Below are 13,337 nucleotides of genomic sequence, written 5' to 3'. Positions count from 1 at the left end.
CATCTTAACAGAACCCATTAAGCTTTACATTAAGTATGGCAAAGTCAGAAAAAAATGTGGGAGTATATTATATAATCATTATAATTAAATCAAGTGCAAAGATATGACATCGATTACAGATTGATCTTGAAAAAAAAACTGTCAGCACCCGCGGATTAAGTTAGCTTAAACCAGTTAAAAGTTCTCGTTTGCCATATGTGAATTTATAAAGCCAAAGCCATGTATGTTGTATTAGCCAATTATCTTTTTGAAGAACTCATGTATATTACAATGCTGCCAGTGGGATATTTCCCTCAATTAAGTGGTCTGGCAAATGCAATCATTTTCGTAGGCCTCCCTTTCCCATTCCCATTCCCAAGCACTTAATCCAACATAATCCAGCTATAACCATACTTACCAGACGCGACAAACTCTTGCAAATTCATTTCTATGCAAATTTCTAGTTTCCATTTGGATTTTTTTCCTGGAGTTTCACTTTCAATTTGTATTTGTATGGTTTTTCGGTGCTTTTGTCACAGTTTCGTATCGTTTCGTTTCTGTAGGTGCATTGTGTATTGTGTATGTTCGGTTCGGTGTATATATGACAATGTGTTTTTGGCTCGATTCGCTTCGCGTTGAGTTGAGTTTCTTTTGTCTAGCAGCTGAAATTGTTTTATATGGTAAAATACAATTTGTGCAACTGGCAAAAGCGACAAACAACAACAGACTAAGCATCCTTTGCTATACTTGTATATTGAAAGTGAAGTCTCTTAGCATATTTGCAGCATTTTCTGTTGCTGTTTTGTAGCTGCTGTTTTACTCTGTGAAATTTGCATATTTGCGCACAGCTGCTTTTTTCTATTTCTCCGCTGCTTTTCTTCACTTGCCGCTGGTTGTCTCTTCTATTGCATTAATTTTGGCTTCTTGTTTGCCGTTGCCAGTGCTGTTGTTGTTGCTGTTGTTGTTGTTGTTGTCTTTGTCGTGGCTAATATGGTTGCTGCTGCAAATGTTGCACTGATGTCGCTGATGCCGTTGCTGCTGGCAGCAGGCAGTGCTGCTCTTTTGTTGCTCATGTGCAGCATTTGTCGTTGGTTACCACATTCTGCAGCTCAGGCGGTTTGTAATTAATGGTTAATTAATTGAAACGAAGTAGCTGACAATCTTAATGATCCGTAATTTGTTATTATGGTAATTTATACAAGCAGCAGCAACAAGAGCAACACCAACACACACTAAAGCCTCTCCTCTCTGTTTCTGTTTGCTGTTGCTGTTGCTGTTGCTATTGCTATTGCTATTGCTATTACCATTGCCCTAGTGCTGTAGTCTTGTAAGACATATAGAAATAAAAATTCATTAGCTTCTGAGCTGAGTGAGTTCGGATGACGGCGACAATTGTCTAATTGCAGTCACGAGCAATTTATGTACCTCGTTCAGCTATGAGTTATACATATCACCATGTCCGCTATATTTACGAGTATATACACGTATATTCATATCGGATCAGATCGACTTTACATATATGGCTAGAGCAACGCCCACAGGTGGCCCTAAGAGCCGGGCCATAACAACAAATTGTGCTTAGCGGTGTGGCAGAGCCAAAAGGCAGCAACAAATTTTAGAGTTAAGAAATGCCAGACTGATGGCTGCCTAACCTCCCACCCATTTCGCCCACTCCCACACCCACTCCTCCCCTTTTTTACAATTTTTTGTTGCCACCGGGAAGATGAGCACGACTGGCAAACAACAAACAACAAACAACGGGTTAGAAATTTGCATCTTGACGAATTTAATGATGATGATGAAAAAGACGCCACAGAGGGAAAAATCATTTCGATCGGGGCAAATAAAACGCAAAACTAAAAAAAAAAAGAAGAAACTTCAAGGAGCCCACAGACAGCACACGATGTTTGTTGAAGGCATTTTGGGATGTGGGATGTGGGAGTGTTGGATGCTGCTGCCGTTACCGTTGCTTGGAAAATATGAAAATATTTATGAAGATGCCTTTTGGGTGGCATTGCGGAATGTTTGACGTTGGCTGTCTCATGTCAAGTGCTGTGTCGTTTGATGGGCAAGTGAAAATATTTTCAATGCACTCAGCCATGACAGCCAAACAAATTACTAGGTAGGATATTACGGCTCTTTTGGCGTCTACACACACACACACAAAAACACACCTATGAATACCGACATATACCGCCTGACCGGTTAAATGGCAATAATGAATGGCAGTCAGCCTTCAAACTAAATACATGGGAGCGTCACCCTTTGTCTGTGCTGATTAGCCAGAATTTCTGGCCATTCCTGGCCAGATCTCCTTTGTTTGGCTGCCAAGTGGCGCCTGCAGCGATCACGTCACAGACTCTCCGACACAAAACCAGACACAATTGTTGGTTTTTCTTTTCGCCAATTTGATTGTTAGCCCAGAGCTCACGATTTGGTTTCAATGTCTTCGATGGCGTCGGTGGTGGTGGCGGTGGCTCGACTCTGCTCGTTTGGCTAAATCAATAAAGTTATCATGATTCCGGGGCAGAGGCGTCTCACCACGTAAATGCTTTAATACTTTAATTTCTATATATTTTCATATCAATCCAATTTGCCTGTCAAAAATGTTTGCTCACTCGGGGTGAACGCCCACCCACCCCAAGACATAATCAAAAAAAATATCAGAAAAAAATATAAACTCAATTAACATGTCACGCTTGGGCAATGAATGCAGTTCTGTGTTTCTTTCCAGATTTTGCTGTTCGAGTTTTTTGTTTCTGGTTTGTCATTATTATGTCGCCAGTCAAAAAAGCCAACTGAAAGTAAAGGCTGCCAAAATTCGTGCGCTACCGTTTTACAATGACTTAGAACAGCAACAGTGGCGGCAGCTGAAAAAATTAACTTGTTAAAATGCAAATTTCTGTGACTTGGGGGTCTGTCCGTCCGCACAGTTCGGCATTTAGCCTTGTTATTACTCTGGCATCGGCATTGAGTCCGTTCGTTCCCGTATTGATTTTGATAAATGACCCCGCGCTCCAAACAATTGCCAATCATATTTTTCTGGGTTGGGTTCTGACTAACCGACTAACTGACTAACTGGCCCAAAATTGATTGAGCGCTGCACTAATTAAGGCATTAATCACGTGGCCCAACAGAGAATGTATGACGAGCTAACTGTAAGCCAAAACTTGTTGTACACTGTGAAAAGTTGCAGCACTGATGTCTAGAACATTAACGAAATTATTTACGAATATTACAAAAAAGGGAAAATTCGCATTTGGTAAGACATGTTTTCTTGTAGACAGTTTTACTTGAAGTACTAAATGGCACGTGGTATTTGGCTGAGTGTAAATGCTGCAGTTGCACTTTAGACGCTGTGAAAGTCGCAGGCGGGCACACGAAAATTTTCACCCAAAACAACAGCAGGGGGGCAGCGAGAGCAGCGAGAGTGTGGGCCGCCAAGATGGACATGTTCTGATACAAGTTTCATAGCAAATTTGAAATTTATTGTGCCATGTTGCCGCGGTGCAAGGCACGACAGCAACAGATGCAGCAGCAACATCACTTGCAGCAGCGGGAGCAGCATGCAGCATACAGCACCCACTGGCGCAAGGCCGTTAGGCACTCTCTTGGCCTTATTTGGTGGACAGTACGAGTATTTATGCAGATTCGCCGCGTGGGTGGCACAACACTTTCTACTTCCAGCCTGCACTTGCCAATTTGCATTCGTTGCAGCTAGCAGTTAGCAGCTAGCAGCTAGTAGCTAGCTGCTTTGTTGCCCTATTGATTCGTGGCTCTGATTGCTTTATGAGCCATCTGCCTGCTGGCTAATGCTCGCATAATGTTTATGGTCAAACATATAAATGAAGGAAACGATCCTGAGCAGCAGCAGCCTGAGCAGCAGCAACAGCATCATTGCATCCGACAGTTGACAACAGCAGCGGAAGACATCGCATTGCAGGCCAAATGTACATGCATACATAAGTCCCAATGTGGCCAAGACGAACGGGCCAAGACAGCGGGCCAATCAGCAACATCTTCGTTAGCTGGCTGCCCCTTCATGCAGTTGCTTTTACGGCTTTGTCATTAATCAAATGGAATTGAAATGCGCCGCGTGTACATCACACGCCGTTGTTGTAGCTTTGGCTGTTTGTTGTAGCAGCGCCCATTTGGAGTTTGCCATTTTTGCGCATTTTAATCATGCCCGTCTCGCCTGTAGTTATTTGGCGTTTTTTCATACGCCTGGCTATGCCAAAGAGATCTGCGCCAGCTGATAAAGCAATGGCATTGCCGTTGCCGGTTGTAGCTCGTTGCTTGCTGCTGCTAACTGTTGCCGGTTGCCCGCTACACTCAGACAAAAAATTGCAACCAAATTCGAGTTACTTTGAAAACCAAAATCCATGCCTTTTTAAACTCTCTTGTAGCAAAGAAAAACTTATGATTTTAAATTAAAATTCTATTAAATAAATACATTTCATTAACAAACCCAGATTTATTCACAGTGTTTCTGAACGCCAACGCAGGCAGCGGCCGAAATGATTAATACATCTTGATGCGATTTGGTTTGTAACGCAGGCGCAATAAAAACGCGACTTTTGATTGACAATGGCAGCAAAAAGCCGGAGATGCCGGCCGTTGATTACTTCATTAGGCGGGGTTCGAAAGTTGCCCGCTCCAACGGGGAGTACCATTTGATTCAATTATGCATTTGCATGCAATTGAAGCATAAGCCCAAATTCACTGGCATCCCTCCCCCTCCGCAACACCCCAATGCCAGTTGCAACCGGCATATTTTCTTATCAGCCGCCAGTTTGCTGAGCTATTGGTCAATTGGTCAGCAACTGACTACCAACTGCAACTACTGGCATATCCGGCTCTATTCGGCTGTTTTGGGGGCAGGCTCTCAACTGGTGGGCGATAATTATCTGGCTGAAAAATGATCGACTGCCTTATGGCCAACTTGGTCGCACTTGGCTAACGATGACAATTTGCGGTGCAGAAATTTGCAGCTGCAAGCTCCCGTGCGTTTTTATTTTTTTGATGCGTTTTACGAGCGCTCTTCGAATGGCTTTCGTAATTTATGCGTCGCTTGGGAATTTGGCAATTTGCATATGCACAGTCGTTTATTATTGCTCAACGGGCCACGCAGTTGTATCCCAAAAAGTATGCAGCAGAGTCAAGTTCAAGTTGTTTCGCTTCCTCAATAAATATGTGCCAGACATGATTAACCCATTTTTACGCGCACAATTATCACATTGTGTGCATGCGCATGCACACACACTGCGTATACGCAACGCGAAACGCCCCATCGTTTATCTCAATAAAAGTGATTACGAATCGATGAGACTGAGATGCGACGACTGCCGCTTTCCATTGATGGCTCCATTTTGGCCAATCGAAGTGCAATTTGATAGCGGTACGTGAATCAACTTGACTCAAAGTCCCCCTCAACCAGCAGGTTTTCCCATTTCCCCACCGCCACCGTCATATTGTCTTCCTTTAGTCTTCTGCGCTTTACTCTTCTTTTATGAAATCAGGCGAATTATTTTAATTGATTAAGCCAACGCTAGAGGGGGTGTTGGTGGTGTGGCGAGGCGAAGCGAGGCAAGGCGGTTTAAGTATAAGTACAACTGGTTTCGGTTTTTATGCGCACGCATTTGACGATTGGTAATTGAAACTTGTTAGTGAAGACATTAAAAAATCGTTTAGCACGGTATTTGGGTTAAAAATGCGTGGAAAATCGTGCAGTCATACAGCGACAAACTCGCCAAGAAAAAGCGGCCAAAGCAGAAGCAGCCAAAGCGTGTGATTTTCATTGATTGTCTTGGTAGCGCGGAGGGGTGGAGGGGGTGGTAGAAATAACCAAGCAAGCTGGAGAAAATTGTGTAACCGCAATATAAAAATTCCTGCACATAAACTAATCTCAGACGATGGCTGCCTATTGACTACCGTAATGCCGTTTTCTTTGGCATTTTTTTTTTCCCCCATTTTTTTCGCTTGACGCCCGCAACAAAGACGTAGCTTATGAGACGCTAATCATGGCTTTGGTCTAAGACCAAAGAAATTGTGCCGAAAATTGCCACATTTTTGCACATATTTCTTATGCATTTGCCTGTGTCTAGCGCAATTTACATAGCCGAATAAATCATGAGCTGCCTCGCTACCAAATTGTGCGAATAAATATGCCAGAGAGCGAGGTTAATTAAAAACATTTAAATTATTGAATCGTTTGTTATTTATGGCCCATAATCGAATACCCCCCCTCCCCTGCGCTCAACGACCAACAGCAAGAGTCAAAGCGAAACATAAAACCCATCATGCTATCATGTTTTTTAAATGATGCCGCCTCAGGCTGTTTGCATTGGCCAAAATGCGCTAACAATTTCTACGATTACGATTGCGATTACCATGCAGCATCTCCCCCCGTCCACCATTCCTATTTGTATTCGTATTCGAATTCGCATTCGCATGCATCTTCATCATGGCTTTGGCTGGGAAGATGCATGTGCCCGGCACATGCACATCCACATCCACATCCACATCCACATGCACATCCAGCAGATACGAAGATATATCCATGGCGACCACGTCCATGATTGGCTGGCCGCCAGTTATATGAGCACGTCTCCTTTGGCTCTATAGCTGACTGACTGGATGGCCAACTTTCTTACTTTCCCGACTCGGTCCCGCATCCAAATCACAATAATCGTGCTCAAATTAGTCAATATTTGAGCGCCAAAATGCTCAAACAAAGGCTTATTATTTTATTTCATTTTTTTTTTTTTTTTTTTTTTTTTGCCCGTTCTGTTTGGCGCTTTTCCCCGCTGCTGGCCATAAAGTATATATAAAGTAATTTCTGCATTTTAAACATGATTATTAAGTAAACTACTAGGCAGACCTCGGTGCCGCTGTCAGTTGGCAGGCAAATGACCACAAATGATTACGCAGCGTTTGGGTTTTTGGTGAAATTTCATTTTTTTTTTTGTTTCTTTCCTTTTGGCCTGGCCGTTGGAGTCAAGCGATAAAGGCGAAGGAAAAGCCGGGAAACGAGCTCACCTCGAGTGCCTTAAAAATGCTAACTGACCGCTTCCCAAATGGCCTGCACTTGTTGGCCAGCCTTTGCCTCCTTTGAGTGGCCTCAATGATCAGGTGTTGATGCCGCTGACCGACACGTAGAAAAAATTATGGAAATAAACATTATACTTTTCAAGTTTTAAGCCACAGAGGATCAAACAAAATGTAATTTAAAATATAAAAACAAACTCTAAGTTCATAAAAACAAAATTTTCCACATTAAATATAATTCTTGAAATATTATTTAATAATCATACTTCTTAGAAACCCATTTTAAGTTTCCTGTTAACAACTATTTTTACAATCAGCTGAAAAAGAATGTTATTTTCAGTGTCTGCTGCCGTTTTCGCTATTTCCAGATTCCCCTGCCAGTTTGATTTCCCCGCAGATATTGCACTTAAAAGTTTCTACAGCAGCAGCATCTGAAATATTTTCCAACAGCGGCATTTTCTCTACGCTGCTCTGCCCTTATCTAAACTATGCAAGCCAGCCACTACGAGAGCCATGCAAATTTGTTAAGTCATTTTTGTTTGTGGTTCTCACGCTGCCAGGCCATAAGGTCCATTTTTCATACACACATAAGCCCAAGCGACTGGGAGTCAGTTGGTTTCCATGTCGGTGTCAGTGTCAGTGCTTTGGGCTAACCACACAAAACAAACCAAAACGAACTAAAAAACAAAAAATATAAATAAAAAGAAGTAGAATCAATTTGACAATTTAAACATTTGGCACATTGGCCAGAACACGACTCGGGGGTACGTTTTGCGATACGCTAACTGAAATAGCCACAAACTCACAACAGTTCGATCACCTTAGGGGTACGCCCGATATGGGCTACACGGTAGCCAAGTTTATTGCGGCGATATATATATATATATATTTGCAACTATTCTAAATGCCGAGCACTTGCCGAATCTATGCAAATGAAACAAGTCGAGAGTGAAACAAAAAGTGCTGGCCGAAAAAAAAAAATTGTGGTAAAAACTGTCGCAGCGACAGGTTGGCAGAATTTGGCATTAGCCAAAAAGTCCGCGAGATTTACGAGTCGAGCACGCCAAATGTGTTTACACTTTGTCACCCTTCTGTCAGTTTGATTTATTTGTTTGCAGATAGCCGGCTAGCTAGCCAGCTAGCTGGCTAGTTGGCTAAGAGGCAGAGTGATCGAGAGTGCCGAGACTGCCTCAAATTAAAATGCAAGTATGGCCGGAATGCAGGCTCGGGCCATGTGGCTAGAATGAGCGAATGCGAATGCGAATGCGAATGACTGATTGACTTAAGTGGCCAACTGACAAGTGGCTTTAATCAATTGGTGTGACTTTTAATGCAGGCCAGGCCCAAAGTGCGTGTGTGTGTGTGTGTTGGAGAAATTGAGAAACCAAAACCAAAAGCGAAACCCGAAGCGAAATCAAACAGGTGCATGGGTATTTTAAGAATTTTTCACTTATAATAAAAGCCGAAAGAATGTATAGTACTAAGTCCGATAGAATTCGCTTTATATATCATAACTAATTGTGTACTCTTCTCGTTTTCAGCATACCCATCACTTGCAACTAACCAGTATCTGGTTTTCAAAGGCGCTACTCTGGCGCTTCAGGCTCAGCAAATGATCGGCACCGAGGATATGTCCGCAGCGGCTGGCATGGACATCAGCGAGTCCTTTCGTGCCGAGGATCTCACGAAGGCGGACTTCTTTGACTTTGTGACCGGACCGGACATGGGCATCGGCATAGGAGTGGGTGTGGGCGTGGAGTCGTTGGGCGTCAGTCTGCATCAGCAGCACCACCAGAACCACCAACAGCCGCCCCACAGTCATAACGGCCACAACAACAACAATAATAACAACCACGTCCAGGTGGTGCACCAGCCCATTACGTCGCAATCGCAACAGCAGAGCCTCTGCGGTGGTGCGAGAACCAACAGCAACAACATGATCCACGACGGCGGAGGCGGTGGTGCAGGCGCCGGTGGTGGTGGTGGAGTCGTGGTGCCCGTGGGCAACCGCAACGGCACCAGCAACGGTGGCGATCCCACGTTACAGGGCTATGAGGTAGGCTATTAACTTGGGGCCTTAACTATAACTATAAAAAAAATATATTTTCCAATCATTAGATGGTAGTTAGTTTTAGTCACAACCAAATCATGCTCTCTAATTCATCCATACTTATTCTTCTCCGCTTGCAGTTTTGGCACCAGGACAAGGACAACAGCCGCCTGGACTCCAGCTCGATATTCGAGGACCTCGATCGCTACTGCTGGCAACAGCAGCCGGTCACAACCAGCGCCAGTAATGGTGGATCCGCCAGCACCAATCAGCCCAGTCCCACCTCGCCGCAGTGTCACCTCCAGCAGCAGCAGCAACAGCAGCAGCAACATCAGCAGCAGCATCAGCAGTTGCAGCAGCAACATCAGCAACAGCAGCAGCAGCAACCGAATGCGAACAGCTCCTCCGCGGCATCCAGTGGAGCGGGAAGCAGCAGCGACACGATCAGCAGCCTGGACACCACCGATGGCCAGATCTACACCCTGACAGTATTAAATGGAGGAGAGCCCTGGCTGAAGCGCTCGGAGGCGGAACAGCTGCCCACAACGCTGGATCTGGACAGTCTGCTGGGCAGTTTTCCGGGCTACATTAAATCGGAGTATCCCTACGATGACAGTGGCTTTGGTACGGATGGCAAGGATGTGATCGGCAATGGAACGGATGGTCTCAGCAGTATTTCCCACGCACAAAACCAGGCTCAGCAGGCGCAGCAACAGACGCTGCCCTCGCTGGTCACCGCCATCTCGTTGGCTGGTGGCAATGATTTGGGCCAACAGTTGGCCCAATTCCAGAATAACAACAACGACTGGCACATGGCGGATCACAATACGGACACGGAGCAGAGTACGGCGGAATCGCTGCTGCGGAGCGCGCTGCAGGGAAAGGGCTATGCAAAGGGTTTGCACATGCAAAATGGACTGACCATGCCGGTGGTCAAGGATGAGGACATGCGACGTTTGCTATTTACCGATGAGGCAGCCGCTTTGGGTTTTGCGGACTCCACTTTAAGTGCCGCCCAGATGTTCGACGAGGCCCAGGGCATCCATCTAAGTACCCAACAGCAACAGCAGCAGCAGCAACAACAGCAGCAGCAACAGCAGCCACTTAATGGGAATGCCAATATTCTGGTGGACGACATGTTCCTATCGCTGGAGAATGCCTTCAGCGATGATTTCGAGAAGATCAAGCGCATCGCCAACGAAGTGCAGCAGTTTTGCAGTGCCGGCTCAGCAGGCACACCAACTCCCGGTGACTATGTGCCCACCAGTGATGTGCTAATGCAAATCTCACCCAGTCCGGCGGTTACATCGGCCGGTCAATTGCAGCCACCGCAACCGTTGAAACCGGAGGTCAGTACCTCCACATCGCCCACTTCGGCGGTGGTGACTTCCGGCGCCGCCAGCAGCGGCCATGTCCGCTCCGGCGGCGGTGTTGTCAAGCCGAAGAAGGCGTACAAACGGAGCAGCAGTAATAACAATAATCCCAATGTGGCCAATAACAATCAGAGTAGCGGTGGCAATCCGCTGATAGCCGGTGGCAGTGGCAGTGGCAGCTCCTCGTCGAGCGGTAGTGCCAGCAGCAGCAGCAACAGTCCGCCGGCCAATTCCGGCGGCAGTTCATCCTCCTCCTCGGGCAGCACACAGCGCAAGGAGCGCTCCCTGCACTACTGCTCCATTTGCGCGAAGGGATTCAAGGATAAGTACTCGGTGAATGTGCACATACGCACGCATACGGGCGAGAAGCCCTTCGCCTGTTCGCTGTGTGGCAAGAGTTTTCGCCAGAAGGCCCACCTGGCCAAGCACTACCAGACGCACATGACCCAGAAGAACAATGGCAACATCATCAAGGGCGGCTCCGGCAAACACCAGCGATCGAGTGGTGGATCCTCGGCAGGATCGGCCAGTGCCGCGCTCAATCAGCGGCAGCAACAACTTGTTGGCGGTGTGGTGCCACCTTCGTTGCCCGTGATGATCAGCAATCCCAATACGCCACCTGGAGGAGTACTGCCACCGGCCAATGGACTCCTGGCCAATCGGTAGTGAGCACCGGCAGCGGGGGAGTCATTACCCCGGCTTTACTATTTCTTGTTCCTTACTCACAAAATACAAACATAGATACACACACCAACACACAGAGACCAACACAAACAAAATGAAAATGTAGAGAAACTATTACTACTGTTAATACCTAAATACTCGTACTCGTACTCGTACTCCCAACTCGAATTTACGTCATTGATGAATTCCTATTTCAGCTTTCTGTGCAATTCCTATATGCCAACACATACACACACACACAGAGACAGACAAACACACTCGAAGCACTTCCAAATACAATACTCAACTTAATGTACATTTACTCAAAACAAATTAAATTTAAATGTGCCAAATTTTGAAGATTTAAATAACTAAAGTTAAACTAAAGTATAAATAGCTATGCTAGGCGTGTAGAAATAGAAGTGTAACGAAGCTAATGAAGCAATTCCACGAGTGGTGATAACAAAAAGAGGCCAAACGCTTCCTTGCTAAACGATAATGAGAATTCTTTAAAGAAATTACCCCCCCCCCCAACTAGAATAATTATCGCCTTCACATTTTCGATTAATATACCAAGTTTCCAGTTCTACAGAGTCTTCAAGTTGCTCAGCCCGTTGCGTGTTTCCTGTAAATTGAAAGTATTTGTTTTACTTAGTTGCTCTGCCCAAATTAGCATAAATTTGTTTGCTAGTGTTAATGTATATATAATAAATATGCGAGTAAATAATGTTAGTAGTAGTATTTTATTAGTTGTACAAACAGAGGGAATGCCAAATATTTTGAGGAAGGAACACTGACCTGAGGCACTAAATTCGAAACGCATCCTCCGGAGCTCATCCTACAGCAATTTCCCGCTCCTTTCTCCTTTCAAGGATCTCTTTGAACTCTTGGGCCGAGTGTTAGCCAACTTCGAAGGCATTCAATAACAAAATATTAAGAAAATAAAAGGTTGGCACAAGCATTACCAACTAGTACTTACTATACTATTACACACCATATGTTCAGCAACTCAACTTGCACTTGCCATTATTTTTGTATTTGATAAATTTGATAAACGCAATAAAAGGCGCATTACTAAAAGGCGAAATTCCGTATAATTAAAGATAACACCACATTCACCCAACTATCCAACTAGTGTAGTGTTTACGTTAAGCTTAATGATAAATCAGCCGTAGTTAGTGGTTAATTAAACTGCCAATTATTTTGTGATAGTTTTTAATGGACAATAGTTTAGATTACGCAAGAAATATCTTCAATGGTGTTTGGGTTATGTAACGTTTTTAACGATTTGTTATAAACTGTGTACACTTTGCAATACGAGTATTTTCTGCTAATTTATTGAACTTCATAGTTTATGTACATAGAGAACGATCCTTGTTTATATCCAAGCCTAGGCTAAGCCACACATTGAAATCTTAGTTAAATCTTTGTTAGTTATTATTTATGCACACACACACTCACTCACACATTAAACACACAGATACACACACAACACACGCACACACATCCATCTGCAGTTAAGTTTTGCATTAATATTTTTAGTATTGCAAGCATTAAAAATAAAGAAATCTAAAACGTTTTATTGACAATTAAGATGCGCCCCGTGTCCGCTGTTTTGGGTCTGACGTGGGTTAATTAGTTTCAGCTCGTTACGCCGATGGAGCCTGAAGATGGCAGATGGGTCTGGCCGAGGTATGAAATAATTTTCTCCAATAAAGGAGCTGAGTGCACACGAAAGCGCATGCAGCTGCGCATGTCAACAACGGATCGCAACAGCAGCAGCAGCAATTGCAACAACATTACTGCAGCAGCAGCCGCATCAGCCGCAGCAGCAGCCGCATCAGCAGGCAGGCGGCACTTGTCAGTCAAAATCAAAGTACCCGGCCCCAGACTGCCGGCATCGTTTGGCGGGGGGCTACAAATGCGTGCCATCAGCGTAGATTAGAGAAAATTTTTCACTTCACGATCGGTGAAACACGACTTGTGCACTGCAAAAAAATAAGGGTGGGTACTGTACGAAAACCAATGTTATACAAGATCATGAAGTATAAAAAACAAAACACAAATTCTTTAGTCAATTTATCAGAATTTGGATTATTGGCTTGAGCAATTCTTCTTACTCATTATATAAAAAATAGAATACACTACTGAAGTTGTTTGTATATCCTTTAAAAACGTAAAGGAGTTCTTAGCGGATATTGCCCTACATCTTGATCACATTAAGT

At 44.4% G+C, this 13,337-nt stretch overlaps 1 protein-coding gene across 2 annotated transcripts in view; it reads left to right on the top strand.

Moving 5' to 3' along the window:
• Window positions 1–12,658, top strand: part of LOC120453222 (probable serine/threonine-protein kinase yakA) — a 75,356-nt gene extending 62,698 nt beyond the window's left edge. For both annotated transcript variants that reach the window (XM_039637815.1, XM_039637814.1), the window contains 2 exons: window positions 8,568–9,082; window positions 9,217–12,658. In XM_039637815.1, the coding sequence (XP_039493749.1) occupies window positions 8,639–9,082; window positions 9,217–11,115 (2,343 nt within the window). In that variant the 5' untranslated portion in view covers window positions 8,568–8,638 and the 3' untranslated portion in view covers window positions 11,116–12,658. The remainder of the gene's footprint in view (window positions 1–8,567; window positions 9,083–9,216) is intronic.
• Window positions 12,659–13,337: the final 679 nt, after the last annotated feature.

Source organism: Drosophila santomea, chromosome 3R (assembly GCF_016746245.2).
Source record: "Drosophila santomea strain STO CAGO 1482 chromosome 3R, Prin_Dsan_1.1, whole genome shotgun sequence".
NCBI classification, from domain to species: domain Eukaryota; kingdom Metazoa; phylum Arthropoda; class Insecta; order Diptera; family Drosophilidae; genus Drosophila; species Drosophila santomea.
This window is presented reverse-complemented; position numbering and strand designations above follow the sequence as displayed.